The sequence below is a fragment of the Dunckerocampus dactyliophorus genome, chromosome 1 (assembly GCF_027744805.1).
Source record: "Dunckerocampus dactyliophorus isolate RoL2022-P2 chromosome 1, RoL_Ddac_1.1, whole genome shotgun sequence".
NCBI lineage: Eukaryota > Metazoa > Chordata > Actinopteri > Syngnathiformes > Syngnathidae > Dunckerocampus > Dunckerocampus dactyliophorus.
This window is the reverse complement of record NC_072819.1, coordinates 39766486-39784051: the sequence shown is the minus strand read 5'-3', so window position 1 is coordinate 39784051 and position 17566 is coordinate 39766486. Positions and strand designations below refer to the sequence as shown.

Sequence of the window (17566 nt, the reverse complement as noted above, 5' to 3'; positions counted from 1 at the left end):
ATCCGTAGCGTGTCTCCTGGCTGTACTGCTTTCAGTAGTGTAAATGTGTTAGATATTTTTGTCCAACAAGATTTCAGTTTAAGTGTTGCCTTGTCAATGTAATCTACCCAGGGCTATTTAAGCCCCCAATGAAGGCCCAGTTACAAAATGCACCGCCCGCCACTCATGTACTGTCAGTATTAAGTGGAGGCCCACAGCAAAGAGAAAAAACTTCCTACTTAAGACCTCACTGAAAACCCATGTACGAGATGCACCGCCCACCATTGATGTACATATAAAGTAAAGGCCCACAGCAAAGTAAAACATCTTCCTACTTTATTAAGTCTCGGTCAAACGGTGGACATTTCACCCCTAACAAATCAAAGTATCCAATACAAAGGGCTACAATGTTCTATCGAAGCACAGAAGGTACAATGCTAGGAAATAAGTAGGCAGTTACAAATCCGCTTTATAGTGCACCCAAATGTGGCTATGTATTTAACAAAGACTGATGCGATGCTAATAAATTATCTCCTCTACATGACCTTGTGAGCATACACAGTGGCTGCTAATGTTTGCGTGTAGTGTGTAGTCTTGGTCCTAATTATTTGCAGTTGTACGTACCTTCTCAAGTACATTTTGTCATCCAAAAACAACTTTTAAAATGGCAAGAATCAGTCACAACATCCTGCTGGGGATAGGTTACATTCAAATGTAGGGTAACTTCTGAAACAGGTGTTTTCTGAGAAAGGGCTCCACAATTACAGGGGTAGGAGGACATAACACTTAAACATAATTACACCAAATTTAAGCTGGATGGGGAGGGACATTCTACACTTCTTGATGCTCACATGCTCTGAGGCGTAGAAAACAATGTAATAATAGCATCTATTTAAAAACAAAATCTTTACACATTATGTGAAGCAGATGTAAATTAACACCTATTAAAAATACAAAAAATGCTACCTACAGCAGGATGGGGGGGGGGGATAGGAATCCAGTATTACACAGTGTTTACAAGGGTGGGATCATGTGTTAAGATGTAGAAAGTACTAGAAGCTTATTAAAACAATGATGTTCCTATTTACTACAGTAGAGTACACACTTGCTTATTCACATGCCCTAACAATGTAAGAGTGTAGGCCCATCCCTGAGAACACATTTTGGTTCGGTTCCAAGTTCTCCTGAAATGTGGTTATAACACAATCGAATGGAATAGAGTAAAAAAAAAAAAAAAACAGCCAAAGATAAAAATGGCTGCTTCCAATATCTGTGAGGTTCTCATCATTTGTTTGTTTTGCCAAAGGCAGGCTGACATCCAATTATTAAAAAGAATCCTCAGTTTCAGGAGATTTATTTTCTTATGTATACTGTATTAGAATATGCTATATAAAATGATAGGATCATGTTGCCTGGGCTTTGTTTTATGGTAACCCTGATTTTAAAAATTCTATAGACCATATTTTTGTTACATTAAAAAAATATAATACTTTTGTGCATAATGTAACTGACATCAGGAAGATGCTCTGATGACTGGTCCTCTCAGGCCTCCTCATCTTCACGGTCGCTGTCATCAGAACCTACCACACAAACATCGTATTTTACTTGATGACATCACTCCTACAACCATTAGTGCTGTATATACACAGTAAAAACATCAAATATAAAGATGAACCAACAGGATAAAACCTACCATCAATCACAATTTCTCCACCTTCCTCCTCTTCCTCCTCCTGGCTCCCTTCTGGGGACAAGAAATGTCCTTTTTAGTGTAAAGTTAGTCATTCACTTGTCTCAGGCAAGTGAGCTTGGTGCTCAGAAATGACATTATTAATACTTTTATTTCAAATAACACCATATGAAAACTATCACCTACCTGCACTTTGTGCCTCGTCCTCCTCCTCTTTTTCCTCCTCTTCCTCTCCATCATTATGGCCTTGATCCATCTCACCTGTTTCCTCACCAGGGTCATCGTCTGAATCCGAGATTACCACACAGTCATCGCCATTGCTGCCATCAGCAGCTCTGGCATCACCCCCAGCATCACTGAGGGAACAGACGAAGTAGCAAGAAGTCAGGTTGATTATATAAACTAGAAATGCATGGTTGTAGACAACCACAATGCATTCCACCAGACAGCTTTTGGATTTGGATTTACAGTCCTGGTCATCATTACTGGTACCCATGACATTTAAGCACATAATGTAAAATGTCTCTTGAAAACGTCTCATGTTTGATACAGTACAGCAAATGATAAAACAATTTAAAACAAAACAATAGAAGAAAAAATAGAAAAAGTGGAAGATTGCTGTGACACTGGTATTGGCACCCTTTAAATCAGTGAGGGGGAAAAAAAAAAAAACAACATTTTGACTCACTTGTGACAAATCAGAAGTAGACTCACCAGTGTTAACCATCAGCACCCACATAATGTGAATTAGCCAATAAATTATGACCAGAGTGTTTTAAAAGCCATGTGATTCTCTGTTCCTTTGTCACAATGGCAAAGGAGCTGTCTGAAGACCTCAGAAGTGCTATTATTAGCAAACACAGGACCTCTAAAGGATATAAGGCCTCCCGAAGGACCTTGGTATCCCCGTTTCAACAGTGCGTAATGTTATTAAGAGGTTTCAAAGCATGGAAGTGTCAAGGACCTGCCTGGACATGGGGGAGAAAAGGAAAATCGATGAGAAGTCTTCCGAGTTTGGTGTGAACTGGGGAGAATACACCACGTAAAACATCCCAAGACCTGCAAGCTGACCTGCAACAATCTGGGCTAATGGTTTCAACTGGCACGATACGCCGCACACTAATCCAAGCAGTACAGTACTTTATGGGTGAAAGCCAAGGAAGACTCCATTGCTGAAGAAAAAACATAAAAAGGAACCACTGATCTTTACCACAGAGTGTCCGAACAAACAACAATCCTTGTGGGAAAATGTTATGTGGGCAGATGAAAAAAAAATAACTTTTTGGCAATGCACATTTGTTTACAGGCAGTGAAATGAAGCTCAGAGGAAAAATAACACCCTTCGAATAGTTAAGCATGGTGGAGGATCCATAATGTTTTGGGGCTGCTTTTCTGCATCTGGTACTGGAGGCCTTCACCGTGTCACAGGAATTATGAAATCAGAAGATTACCAAGGGATTTTAAAACAAAATGTGCTACCAAGTATACGAAAGCTAGGTTTGAGTCGAAGCTCATGGGTTCTCCAGCAAGATAAAAGACCCAAAGCACACAGGAATGGTTGAAAAGAAGAAAATGGACTGGTTTAAACTGGCCAGCAATGAGTCCTGATCTTAATTCCACTGAAAATATATGGTGTGAGCTGAAATATGCTGTTGGGAAAGAGAGTGGGAGAAAATACCAGCTGAGAAGTGCAAGAAGCTTCTAGATGGCTCCAAGAAATGTTTGAAGGTCGTTATCGCTGCTAATGGGTGTGCAACCAAATATTAAGGATGAGTGCCATTATTACTGCCCATGTCCTTTTTTATGTTTCCTCTTTGAAATTGGAAAATTTAAGCTGAAAAATTAATTTTGTTGTTGTTAACTTACTTTGGAAATCCATTAGTAAAACTTTCATGATATTAATTTGGTACATTTTCATTTATTTCTGAAGATATTGTAAAGGTTGCACAAAAAATGAAAGGGTGCCAATAATGGTGACCAGGACTGTATACTGCAGGTCTAAGTACCAAATTATGCTTTAGTTCCTACACTATTTACAAAATGTTAGGGATATTTGGCTTTTGGGTGAAATTTCAGGATGACCCTAAAATGCCCTATAACCTTTTAAAGGCAAACTTAATTTGACATTTCACAACAGGTAATTCTTTTTTTCAAATTTTCACATAAATGCATACAATATACAGCATATACTGTACATATTCCAGTCTGTCTGCATCTCTGTTGCAACTTTCTGATGACACTCTAAGCTCAGCAGCCACTTCCCTCTGTGAATAAGCGGATTCTAAGCCTTGCAAAGACAAGGCACTATTAGTCAATTGTTAGGTGTCATCTTGGTCTCATGATGTCAAAATGTGAAAAGCATGATGAAGAGGATTGTTTGAATACCAAATCTAACTGAACTAGGAAATGTATCGAGCCACTCATGGATCATACATTTGTTGTGAATTTTGTGCAAAAAGTACTGAAACATTCAACAGTTGGACGTGCATTCAAAGGTTTAGAGAAGATTAAATGAAATTTGCCTGTAAGGTTTTGTGAATTTTAGATTAATCTTGAAATTTCACACAAAAGCCAAATATCCCTAACTTTTTGGGAGTTGTGTATATCACATTTTCTTTTAAAGTAATATTTCAAGTGATCCATGTTAAACATTTGAGTTTGAATTCACTGAACACATGAGACAACCTACATGTGCAGATGTTCTAAATGCAGACAAACAATTGCATAAGTTTCAATATCGGGGAGGAACAACACTGAAGTAAACAATACTTAAATACCAATGTAAATACTGTTTAGTTAACCTGGATGTACTCTTCACACCATACGTTTAAATGCAATCGCATTATTATGTCGCTGGATGCTCCAGCATACCCCCGCGACCCTAATGAGGAGAAACGGTATACAAAATGGATGGATGGATGGATGGATTCCATCAGCAATTTCTTTCCTTACTGAATGGTCTCAATGCATCTCATGTACCACATAGATTTTTATCCACATTTGGAAGCGGCCTGATTCCAATATGAGGATATCCAATTGCGTTTGGTTTTTTTTCTTCTTCATACTGCCTTCATGCAAAATTGCACTCAGAATGTGCCCTACCTGCCATTCTCTCTTGGTTGCCAGAGTGGCGTGAGGTAGTATCTCAAGGGATCCCTGTACAGGTCGTCCTTCAATATCTAGACAAGAACATACAGTTCAGATAAAGAGGTTTTTAACTGTTTGCATTATTTCAACAAAAGGAGAAATAATAATAATAATACATTTAATAATAGAAATATAAGCAGAGCTGTGTGTATTCAAAATAGAGTACTGTATTGTGAACTTGTGGTCAGCCATACCTGTGCTACATCATCTTGACTAGGGTTGCTGTGATCACTGAACCAGCTGAAAAACGTCTGGTAAACCCCACGTGACATCTTCCTAGGTTCACTGTTGGCCGTTAGGTTATGGCCGCGGTTCCACAGGATGGGGTTTGAGATAGACATGGGAGATGCTGAAAAAGGGCAGACAGTAAGTCAAAATACAGTGACTGGGAAGACAAGATATTTCCATAAAAAATATGACATACAAAAACCATGTTACAGTGACGACACTGAGCATTGCAGTATAGCTCCATTTGTATGGCGCAAAATGCCCAGAGATTGAGAATGATGATTTGGTGGCACTACAATTTTTTTTTTTTATATTTTGTCATGAAATCTGAATGTCAATGTAGCCACTAGAAACTTTTTTGTGGATAAAATGCAATCACCACAATGATGAACACATATCATTAATTCACCGTTCTTATGAGATCCAATACAAGAGATGTATCAAAAGATATTTCAATTCAGTTCAATTTTGACTGATGGGCAGAAAGTAGATCTACGGCAAACTACACCACAATAACAACAATTCTGTTTGACCAATGCTAAACTGACAGCATCTATTATGTCTGTTAAGGTAAAAGGTTGATCAAAGTTCTTGTATCGGATCATATGAGATTATGTTGTGGCCAGTACATGAACATTGTCAATAGCAAAAGTCTGAATCTGCATCAATACTGGTGCTCCTTAGTTGTGGGCGCAGAAGGAGCTGTGTGTTTATTTTTACCTCCGAGTCCAAGGTGCAGCTCCTTCATGATGATGTTGTTCTGGAAGTATGGATTCCGTCTGAAGTGAAAACGGATTCGGAAACCCACTTTGTGATTCTTGAAAGTCTCGATCTGAAGTAAGTAAAATGTTAGACGTTGGTTTCACATACAAAATGATCCAAGACTTTAGTGTATCTCCTACCTCCAGGTCAATCATGTAGCTCAGAGCATCTTCATCAGTCTCATCAATGTGAGCAGAAAGATGTGGGTGGTTCAATAGCTGATAGCCACAGTCAAGGAAAAGCATAATACATGTTTACTTTCATGAAATATTCACTAAAAGTAAAAAGGTAAAGGGTGGAGATGGGGGATGGTTGTCAGTGGAAGGATACAGCAGTCACCCAGAAGCCAGGGATTGTTTTAGTGATGGAGCTGCGTTGGTCAAGATGTGGCCGACGCATGCGGCTGATTTTCTGTTCCAGGCGCTGGTGGAGCCAGGCGCTTTTCTTCTCGAGAGCTTCAAGTCTCATCTGTACCTGCGCCAGGAGAGCCACTGACTGTCTCATCTCGGGAGCCATCTTAACAGACACAATGGCGCACTCACCATCTTCATTGTCCTCATTCTCAGATGGGAAAGAGGAGCTTGGTGTGGAAGAAGATCCAGACATAGATTCATCACCTTCACCTGCATCTGCCGCGTCATCCGCATCCTCTCTGTCTGTGCTGTGCATAGATGTAGAGCTGTCTGCTGCAGCTGCCTGGGTTTTAGAGTGGGCTCTCAGGGCCTGGTGGTCCCCACGGTTTTTCACTTTACTGCTCTGCTTCACTTGTTTAGCTCTTTTAGACGAGCATGGAGTCTCTCGGCTGTCTTCACCGTCTCCTCCCGTGAGGCTGGCAAGTGCTTCAGCAGCTGCTATGGCTGCTGAATCAGACTGGTCCAAAACAGTACAGGGATCTGGTCCTGTGGCCTCTCTGGCATCATCCTTTGCATCAGCAGATGTTTGAGCCTTTGAGGACTGTGGTTTTTCTGATTTGTGGTCATCAGAAATGGAGTTGTTGGCAGTTGTAGAAGCAGTGTTGTGCGTGCTTTCTGAACCCGGAGCTCTTTGCACGACATCTGCTTCCTCCTCATGTTTTGACTGTGTCTCTCGCCCAGCTGCTTCGGTGCTCTCAGAGTCACAATTTTTGCAACTTTTCGATTGATCTTGCACTTTACTAGATGGGTCCTCTACTTTAGAGAACTTGTTAGGCATAGAGCACTCCTCATCCTGGTCTGGCAATGGACACCTTTTCCTCGATTCCGACTCAGCGGACTGTTTGCTGTCCGTCAATTCACTCATGCTGGATAGCTAGCCAAACAGCTATTAAGCTCCGTAGTCTCCAAGCTCAAACACAATAAATTTTAACGTACAGAGTAACTCCTATGAATATTTTAAAAAACTATGTAATCCTAACTGTGTGATTATACTAGGTTTGTTGACGTAACCTACATCATCAATGACGGGCAAACAGGAAGCAGCTCGCGGCCTACGGGAAACGTAAGCTAATAGATACTTAGCTATAGTAAGCTAGTTAGCGCTATATTACCCCGTGCGTGTATCCTCGAAGTTACACTTTCGCACAAAACGGGGGCCATTCAGGAAGACCATGAGGAAAAAAATGAAACTTTACCGTGTAATATCCTTCAAATGCAACGCGCCGTTCTTTGTATTAGTTTGTGTTTGACTAATCCTTCAGCTTCCTGTCCGCGTATCAACGTGCCAGAAAAACAATACTCTCATTGGTTGCAGCACGTCGCGCTAAAAGCTTGGCACCAATCAGAAACAAGAATGTATTTACTGGCTGATATCAGAGAGAAACAATTGCTTATTGTACATCAGTGCAATTTACCCCATCGGTTTACATTTAAAAATGTAAAAAGGCGTGGCGTTTGGGGGTAAATATTGCCAGGGAGAAGACTTCTCCGTTAAAAAAATGTACGTATCCATAGATATATTGGCTTAAACAGTTAATTAGGTTTGAAGTGTGCACGTGAATTGAGGCCAACTGCAGTAATCACCTGGCGTCATATTTACATGAATGACACCCCAGAATGTCACAGCTCCATTTAATGTGGGCGTCTAGCCAGCCCAAACCATACACAAAAGGGGGGCAGGATCATACCAACTTGGAGACACATTTGGAGTATGGAGAGCCCGGTAGGTCAGGCCTAAAATTAGCCTCGGACAGCGGCCGATGTGTGATGTTTTAGCAGAGGATACACGATCACATGGGCTGGCAGGAAAAGTTTCCCATGCGTGACATTTAACGCCACACATTAACCGAGGAGACTGTACGTAATGCACGGGTAGCGCTGCCTCTGCTTGTCATTTTCTTCTTCTTTTGGGGTCCTTGCATGCACAGCCACCAGCACACGTCGTCGCTTTCCCCTGCAGAAATGTCGTTTTTAAGCATACCAAGTCAAGAGGGTCTTTTTATTCCCATCAGACGGGGCAGGTCAAAAGAAGATGATGACGACGACGAAGAAGAAGACGATGATGATGATGATGAGGGAGATGTCCGCCTGATCCCAAGATGCTCCCCGGTGCCCAGGAAGCGAGGCGCGTCCATCCACGACGAGACTGCCGAGTACCTGCGGATCCAGGCGGCTCTCTCCCCTGGAAAAAGAGTCTCTTTCGCTGATACAACAGGTGGAGACCTGGTGGACGTCAGGGAGTTTGTCGCCTTCGACTCGGACGACGAAGAGGACTCTGCAAGATGGGAGGAAGAACGGGCGAAGTATGGAAAGTGCGAGCGTGAGCCGGTGTTCCATGTGCATCCAGACTTTGAGCCCCCCAGTGGAGAAGCGTTGCTTCAGGATGTGAGCGCACATAAAGTAGCTATAGAGGAGATAAGTCCTGTGGAGGATGAGCCCCTTGCCTTCTGTGGCCTTGTGCGAGTGCTCAACATCTCCTTCCACAAAGCAGTCTACATCAGGTCCACCATGGACAACTGGGCCACGTATTTTGATCACCCTGCAGGGTATGTCCACGGCTCCCATGACGGGGACACAGATAAGTTCTCCTTCAAGCTGTCATTTGCACCCCCTTATGTCACTCATGGCTCTCGCATGGAGTTTGTTGTTCGCTATGAAACCACTGAGGGGGATTTCTGGGCCAATAACGCCCATATGAACTATGTGGTGACGCTGCTTCTGGCCTATGAAGATGAGACAGAGGGGACAAACAGCGAGGTGCAAGAAATAAGAGGAATCCTGCGACCACCCAGAGAATACAGGTAACTACCTATCATTTTAATTTCACACATCAATCCCAAAGGCATGAACGCAGCAACCAGAAGTACACGTCAACAAAAACAAATGCCAGGACAGACTGATGAGTGGAGTATGTGATTCTCTTTCGAACTGACATTTAAGACCTTGCCGGAAATCCCAATAGACGTGTAAATGTTAGTCAGGCTGTCAGTCCTATCTCTTGAGGCAGACGGTCCATGTACATCATAAAGGACAGGGAGATGTGGCAGAAGCACACATCAAAGTCAGACACACACAAGTTATTTGCACAAAGAACACTATAATGATGAAAAATAACCTGCAATGCACTGTAATCCATAACCTGTAATGGTTGCGAGTGTGTGGCCGTCTGCTGACTGCTAATGTGAAATGAGCATTCATTGCCTGTTCAGTGTTGCTGCCTGGAGACTGAAGTTAGAATAGCAAGAACACCAAGTCTCAAGTCAGGCATGCTGTCAACAATCATAATGGGAGTACAAGCAAGGCACAAAGCTTTCGTAGAGATTACATTTGGCGTGCTGCACTGTTAACAAATAACAGAAGTGTTAGGGAGCGAGAGGACACCCCCCTCAGAATGCCAGTCATCCAGTGGTGTGAGAGGACAGTCAAAATAGGCAAAGGGCAGGTGTCCGTTTTCATTTTGCCTTGACTAAAATTCACCTCTGACCTTTTCCATGAGTCAAGAAGCAGAACGGCAACCTCAATGGAGATTAGCCTTTTCCTCCTGTAGGACACAATGTCACTCTGCTTACTCCATTAAGTTAAAATAATCACTGCACTGTGACCCAGATGGAAACGTGCATTCAAGAAGCAGTATTTATTTTTTTTTTTTACTGTAGAGATCCTTAACTGTAGATGTCTAGGAGGTAGAGAGGTACCTACTGGTCAGAGCTGGCCTTAACCAAAATGGCGCCCTAAGTGAGATTTTACATGGCACCCCCCTTCATCGGTGAGTTCCATGTTTTCATCATTGTCTTTAATTTGTAAGATAACGTGACCAAATTTACATGGTTAATGAATTTCAAATAAACAGAAATCTGAGCTCCAATATAAAAATCTTACCCATAAAATACAAATTCTTTAAATCAATTTTACAGTAGTAATAAATTATAAATACAACAGTCTCCTACAAACGATTTAAATAACCACACAGTTTGCACACAATGGGGGTAAACTGCGAAGCGAGTTCAGTGGGTTTGTGAGATGTGTTGAGTGTAAAGGCAGGCTTGCTTGTTCAACAAAAGGTAGTTAGTTCCCTTTAAAGTAGCTACATCACCATGGTAACTTAACTCAATTCATAACCTGGTCCCAACCAGGGTATGTCCAGACTTTCAGCTTAAACTGGGCTGTGAAAGCGCCACCGTTTCACTGTGCAACTCATTCGGAGGTGGTGTCACCATTTATTGAGAACCTGGTGGATATGGGAGCAAGAATAGTAAGAGATATAGATTTTCAGCTGAGAGAATGCGCTACATTTTCTCACATTTTGAGCCGAGCATCAGGGATAAAATGTGAAATGTTAATCAGGCCAATGTTAGCAGATGTATATATCACAACAGTCCTTGTGTGAGTACTCAGCCTGTTAATCTTATGTTACAATATTTTCTTGAGGAATAAGCACTCTGAGGCATCAATCAACTGCAACAAAACACTTTATTGTAACAATAAGGAAAAGCTTGTCAAAGAAAAAGTCGCTCCAAAACACAACAGGGCCACCTCGTGGCCACCACGAGGTACAGCATTCTCCAGCATTCTTTTGCGCCTCTTGTCCTCATTAGGGTTGCGGGGGTATACTGGAGCCCATCCCAGCTGACTTTGGGCCAGAGGCGGGGTACACCCTGGACTGGTCGAGTACAGCATTCAAAAACAATAAAATATGATGGACATATTTCAAAGATGAAAAAAAGACAGTTACTGCTCAAATGTATTTCTTTAAATGGATAAGTGCTGATGTCAAAGCTGCACAATGTTGAGAGTTCATAAATGAAAAGACTGGTAGGCTATAGTTAGTATAATAATCAGTGTTAACTTTCGCATTTACACACAGCATTATTCTGCAATCATGACCAAGCCTTGTTTGGCCTCAATGAGTCTCCATAATAAATACTGCAGAGTTGTGTTAGGCAAAAATATATGCAATATAGACAGTTGTTTCGCATATTCTGCTTCTCAGAGTGCTCTCACCCGAAATTGATCTTCTCTTTCAGTATTTGCAATTATTCTGACTCATCACACAAGTGGAAAAGTGAAGGTACAGTAGAAATTCATTGAAAACAGAAAATCTCCCAAGGAGTACTTTTTGACAAAAGCGTTGAAATTGTTCATTAATGTATTGTGCAGAATATTTGTTTGCTCAAGCAGATACCTCTCCATGTGGTTGTCCCGAAGTCACCAGCCCAGTCGTCATGCGGCCCGAGGTCGATGTTGAGGCGAGGAGGATGTTGGAAGAAATGGATAGGAAGCAGCAGCTTTTGTAATTATTGCACAAAATCCTGAAGTACAGTATTAGAAAAGACTGTCACTGTTCTTTAGGAACTTCCTATGAACTGGTAGATTTTAAGTACCGTATTGCACCATAATTAAAGTATGTGCTCTTCTTTTGCAGCCCCCTCTCCTCATGCAAATTCAATCCATTTGGTTGATCTGTAACACTCTACTTGATGCAATTGATGCAACATTTTCACTGCTAGGTGCCAACTAGTTGCTTAAAACATGATTATATAGGGGCAGGTACATCTAGTAATTGTGTGACTTGAACACTTGTTTATTGTCCATCATGTGGTCACTACCCTGCACCAACCATGACACTGGCTGACTTGCAAAAAAAAACAAAACTGGGTTGCCATCTGGTGGTCATTCAATGATATAACATTTGTAGTGATAAGGTTCACCTGTGCCAGTGTCAAAATAAAAATGCCTCAGTTCAAAACCATTCCATGCAAACCATTTATTATAATAAAAGCACAACATAATGACATTTAAAAACGGAAAAGCTGAACTGCTTTTAACAATTAAAAACAAATAAGATTACAAAAAAATAAACTCCACCAATGGACCCAAACAACCACCAAGAGAAAAGATCTGTCCAAAAAAAAAAAAATTGTATCTACCATGGGAGTGAAGTGGGTAAACGGAACTTTGAACCAACACTGTTGGTGGGTCTGGCTTCTGGTCTGTTTTGAAAAGAAAGTTTCAACCACAAATGACAAAAGACAGACATGTCACAGACATTTGTTAGCTAATAGCTATTTGGCAAACTAATACTTGAAGCATGCTTGAAAGCTAGTGCCCTCAAGGCAGCCGCATAACTGTTGCAAACAGTCCCATCAAGACACTGGCTGAGCCGATCACTTACCTCTGAGTAGTACCCCAAACAAAAGGAACTGCTGCTTCATCAACTTCTGCAAAACAAGTGGGGCTTGTGCTCAATACCTAGTATGTACACAATCCAAAGGATCATGCATTCATACTTTCAAAAATGCTGTATTTTGTCTACAATTTACAGTTCAAACATGCTGTATTTTGTCTACAATTTACAGTTGCGGGATGGATGATCTCTTAAAGTAGACAAAAACAACCATCCTGTTGATTTGTTTTGGCTCTATTGTGCTGACAGAGCATTTTCCAATGGGAAACTGATAAAGATCAGACCTGAAGCATTTCCATCAGCTTAAAGCACAAATATATAATAGTGGTTCACTGTGACAGAAGGGCATAGCAGAAGTCAAAAGATAAATGTAAGTTATCAAACTCACCCTTTTCCCAGTCTTCAGTCATGTCCGTGTTAATTTGAGACATGACTGGAACCTCCCATTTTCTCAATTTTTCACTGCCACCTGCCAGCAGAACAGCAGTCAACTCAGAAGCACATCAAGACGAGCGGAGGAGTCATCTCACCATTCTCTGGGCCCACTGAAATTTTGTCAGGACATGTGTCAGTGTGGCTGGCCAGCTCATGCTTTGGGATTAGGTGGCAAGCATTGAAGGGGCAGGTTATGAGCTGCTTGGCCAGTTGTGGATGGTTCTGCATCAGTAAAAGAGTCAAACATACATACAGTCAGCTGTGCATAGACTGGAGGGGTGGTGCAGGCCTATACAGACAGAAAATTAAGTACCAAAAGCCAACCAATCATAGCCGTAACGGTCAACATTGTATTTTTTATTTTTGAAGGTGCATGTCACGTTTCGTGCAGAGACTGAACTCAAAACTGACAAAATGCAACAAAAGCATACAGTTGTCTCTCATTTATAGCTATATATAACTCCTATTCATTGTTTACACCACATTGCAACTCTTGCCGCGGGGAGTCGAGATGGTCTTAGCTAGCAAGCTAACCAGTTAGCCCAAGTGTATTTAATCTAAACTTAATAAACTTAACCACTTCCACACAGGATAGGAAGAGAACTTTACACTCCATCATGTCGGTCATGCAATGGCTGATTTCATGCAGCATTAAGGGAATGTAATGTCTCCATGTTTTGTGGCATTACTGCCACCAGAATTCTACATGCCACTTGTATTTCAATATGTTTTGAAGAGTAGAAAATAGTCTACTTCAAAAACAGCAATCATTTATCATTTGAATTGACTGAAAAACTGAGATATTGCGGGGGGCGACTGTTTTAAAAGGTCAAAATGTGTGCAGTGTACAAAAAACACATACATGTTGGCAGGTCTGTAAGTGTTTTCATACTTCATCTTGAAAAGATGAAGAAACATGATCTTCAAAACATGTCTGCATTCAATCAAAAAATTGATGAGCGTGTACGCATATAAAGAGTACTATCAACTTAAGCAAAGGCCAAAGTTCAATGAATTGTTTGCAACAATGCTAAACACAACAAAAAGGGTTTGTATTATATTCAAACATTTTGTATGCTCACAACTTGAGGAAACAGCCGAGCACAGGGAATGTACAGTCAAAAACTAAATTGCATTCCCTCCCCACTCACCTTCTTGCATTTTAAAATGTGGTAAGAGAGGCGACAAGCACGGATCTGGTGACTCTTATCAAAAGGGCACTGGCAAAGTTTATCCGGGTCAAAGTTTCCCTTTTCCTCTTTAATATAAGAAAATACATGATCACGTTAAATCACTTTGCTGTTAATGATGCCATTGATGTGGTGAACCAATTACCAGATTCTTCTTGAGAAGTTCTCGCCACAGAGCGGCATGGTCCCGTGCTGCTCCCAAACCTGACGGTCGTCATTTTCCTAAGTGTCCAGACTCTGCCTTCAAAACACAGTAGCAGTCAAAAGCTTCATGTATAGCAGTGAGTGTGTGTGTCCAAATGTAAGTTTGAATAAAACCACAATGTCTAATAGTTCGATGAACCCCATGAACATCAAATGTCTTCATATTTACAGATATGCCAATTGTCCAAACAACGTTGAGCCACGGTGTCAAGGGAAAATCTGCTGCTAGCTCCAAAACAGATAAGAGACGAGGCAAGTTCATGGAAATGTCTCACTTCTACAGAGACTTTATAGCAGGGGTGTCAAACTCGCGCCATGGCGGCCCGAGACACTGCAGGTTTTCCTACCAGCCGGTCACAACAGCAGGTGATTTTGATTATCAACACCTTTAATTTGAGGGAAGGAGTTAATCACTTAAATCACCTGCTGAAGAAACTGGTTGGAGAGAAAACCTGCAGCTCGGCCATCCATGGCACGAGTTTGACACGTGGATGCTTATACAGTGTATATGTAAGGGGAAAGACTTGACTGGCCCTGAAACAAGGGCGAAAAGACGTCAAATGATTGGCACGTGACCATCTTTTCAAGTCGCCGAACTACGTTCACTCACTACGTGCTGTTTGTCTAAAGTGCAGTATTTATGTTTAAACATGCAGTAAGTATAACTTAAACAGGTTAGTGCCAGGAAAATAACGATTTACCCAGAGAAGCCGGTCGGTTCGGAGATGTTACTTCCTGGTCCAGCGATGTGTTTAAACTGATGTCTTATGCCAATGCCGCCCATGTCGTTTTAAGCGGTCACGTGGAGTCTCCTTTGCCAACTTTTCAGTATCTATTGGCTGTCCTAGAAGCCGCTAGATGACGTCATTGTCTAATTTTCATATTGGTTTGTAAATGGTATAGGACAGTGGTCCCCAACCCTCGGGCCGCAGCCCGGTACCGGGTCGTGGGTCATTTGGTACCGGCGCACAGAAAGAAACAATTCCCATTATTTCATTTTTTAATGTTTTATTTTGAAAAGTGGCCAGATTCTCTCTGTTACATCCGTCTCACTTGACACATGTCCATTGTGCTAACTGTGCACAGATAGACTACTACTGTATTTTTACCATTTTTCTTTCACCTCATATTTGGTCTCAAATGCTGATACTATGTGGGAATGCATAAAGGTAAGTTTTGATGACTTATTGAGCGCTAATGTGCACATTTGTCTCAAGTTAATTTATGCTAGTGCACTGCATTTTCCCACACACGTTAAACAGCAATGTAATAATCTCTCTGGAAAAACTTGGCTGGAACTTGAACTGGTGGATGGTGGGTCTGCATTCATTTTGTGCTTTTAATTTGATGTTATTCATTTCTTAGTTTTACACAATACATAATAAATAAGATAAATTAAATCGCTATAATGTACAACCCACCCCTCCCCGGTCTGCGGGAGATTTGAGGGAACACAAGCCGGTCCGTGGGTCAAAATAGGTTGGGGAGCACTGCTATAGGGGAAAAAAAAGCATAATCTTGTAGGAGAGACAAAAAAGGTGAGTAAAAACATCTTAATTACGTTTAGAACTACAAATAAACGTGATTCATGGTTTTTTAATTTAAAATTGTCCATTTCATCCAAATAAAATTATTTTATATCAGCCAGTGCCTGTCAAAGTTCTCCCATCACACATAGCATAATTGAACTGTGAATAACAGATTATGCGGTGTTTATTCTATGGTTTACAATAACATGACGTGGTTCGTGAAGGTGAATATTATATACATACACTGTATATACCCACACACCTGATCAAAATCTTAAGACCAGTTGAAAAATTGCTAGAATTTTCATTTTGCACATTTGGATCTTAATGAGGTTTTAAGTAGAGCTACAATATGCAAATACAAGAAGTGGGAGTGAGACAAAAAGCACTTGGAAAAAGTAATTTATTGAAAACAAACTGAAACAGGCTTTTCACCCAGGTATTCGTTCCCGTCTGGATACAACTATTTACTAATCAGGCACATTGTGGACGCAAAGTTTTACATCAAGAGCTTACATCAAAGAATGATACTTGCTCTGACCCTTAGGTGTCAACGCATGTTTCCTGGAACCTATTAGGTTTTATTAGGGCAGCATCTAAGGGGCTAGCCACACTGCAATGTTTTCAGGTCAAAACAGCAAAGTTTTTTTATCGTTTCAGCCTCTCATCCACACAGAAACGGCGTTCTGTGTGTCCTGAAACGTATTTTTTGAAAACGGCTTGCAGAGTGGGAAAATCTGAAAACGGAGGCTTTTTGTTTTTGTATAGACAGCCGATCCGCTGTTTTTCAGAAATGTTGACGTCACCGATCCGTTGCCACCCTGTCGCAGTCACATGACCAGAACTGAGCTTTAACGACAAGCCAACATAACCTCTGAATATTTCCACTGACATGACTCACTCCAGTCGACAACCCGCCAAAAAAAAAATCCCAGGAACGTTCCCAGGTGGACAGGGCCCAAGAGATAGCCTGATTAAATGATGGTACCCTGGTTGACCTCTGCCAGTGTTTGTCACACCAATGCTACAGGCAACCTCCTGCTGCAAGGTGTGCTCCGAAACAAGAATAATGTGACCTAAGTTATACAATAAATTTTCACATCACACTCCTTCCGTTTGATTATTTATTAATCACATATTGCAGTACATTTACAGATAAAACACAAACATTACGTTACATTTACGTGTAACATACATAAATAAATAGAATAAAACACATAAAATGTAGTTATATTTCAAAGTAAACAACCATAAGTAGAGTGCAATGATGGATTAATCTAGAGGATTCAGCTTTTTCATTTTTTTTCCTGAACAAGGAAATACCATCCATCCAAACATATCTTCCTAGCAAATGCTTTTGTGTGTATTTTTTCAGTGGCAAAAAAAAAAACGTAAAATAATTTGTGGAACAAAGAAAAGAGGGCTTATGAATTGTCCGCTTGCACTATGGGTATGATATAAGAAAAAAAGATTGATTATGTTGTTATTTTTCAAATTTCTGTCTATCTTAATGACGTTTTTGGGAGTGGAGGGGGGACGCTTGGCGTAGATTACACATGCCTAACATGTGACTGCCGAAAAATAGGCCGACCGGATGTAGACGCGTTTTGCACGTGCGTAGAACCAGGTTGAACCGTTGAGTTCCGGGTACGTATTGCGCCGTGGCAGGGGCGGGGGGGGGTTCAAAACCATGTCAAAATCACCATTTCATTTCACTCCTATTTCATAGTTGTTTATTTACTGTAGCTATGACAGGAGTATGACAAATACGTTTTTTAAGTGAGTACTTTCATTTTGTTATTGTT

General features: G+C 41.1%; 3 protein-coding genes across 6 annotated transcripts; 1 reads left to right on the top strand and 2 right to left on the bottom strand.

Moving 5' to 3' along the window:
- Window positions 1-298: 298 nt before the first annotated feature.
- On the bottom strand, window positions 299-8650 carry tspy (testis specific protein Y-linked). The gene is made up of 8 exons (XM_054791763.1): window positions 6137-8650; window positions 5947-6024; window positions 5765-5876; window positions 5011-5165; window positions 4772-4848; window positions 1856-2025; window positions 1673-1723; window positions 299-1559 (listed from the first exon to the last, which is right to left on the bottom strand). Exons 1-8 carry the CDS (start codon window positions 7082-7084, stop codon window positions 1522-1524), a joined length of 1629 nt encoding a protein of 542 aa, XP_054647738.1. The 5' UTR covers window positions 7085-8650; the 3' UTR covers window positions 299-1521.
- Window positions 7875-17029, top strand: LOC129189749 (protein phosphatase 1 regulatory subunit 3A-like). 3 transcript variants are annotated; one of them, XM_054791787.1, is made up of 3 exons: window positions 7875-9020; window positions 11244-11287; window positions 11398-17029. In XM_054791787.1, exons 1-3 carry the CDS (start codon window positions 8140-8142, stop codon window positions 11511-11513), a joined length of 1041 nt encoding a protein of 346 aa, XP_054647762.1. In that variant the 5' UTR covers window positions 7875-8139; the 3' UTR covers window positions 11514-17029. The 3 variants fall into 3 exon arrangements, with proteins under 3 accessions (XP_054647762.1, XP_054647771.1, XP_054647753.1); XM_054791778.1 differs by having other exon boundaries at window positions 7877-9020; window positions 11377-17029; XM_054791796.1 differs by lacking the exon at window positions 11244-11287.
- Window positions 10716-15044, bottom strand: zgc:56699 (uncharacterized protein LOC405758 homolog). Of its 2 annotated transcripts, none has more exons than XM_054791817.1 (7): window positions 14934-15044; window positions 14174-14269; window positions 13990-14096; window positions 12934-13060; window positions 12792-12872; window positions 12392-12437; window positions 10716-12209 (listed from the first exon to the last, which is right to left on the bottom strand). In XM_054791817.1, exons 2-7 carry the CDS (start codon window positions 14244-14246, stop codon window positions 12143-12145), a joined length of 501 nt encoding a protein of 166 aa, XP_054647792.1. In that variant the 5' UTR covers window positions 14247-14269; window positions 14934-15044; the 3' UTR covers window positions 10716-12142. The 2 variants fall into 2 exon arrangements, with proteins under 2 accessions (XP_054647792.1, XP_054647783.1); XM_054791808.1 differs by having other exon boundaries at window positions 14174-14265; window positions 14934-15019.
- Window positions 17030-17566: the final 537 nt, after the last annotated feature.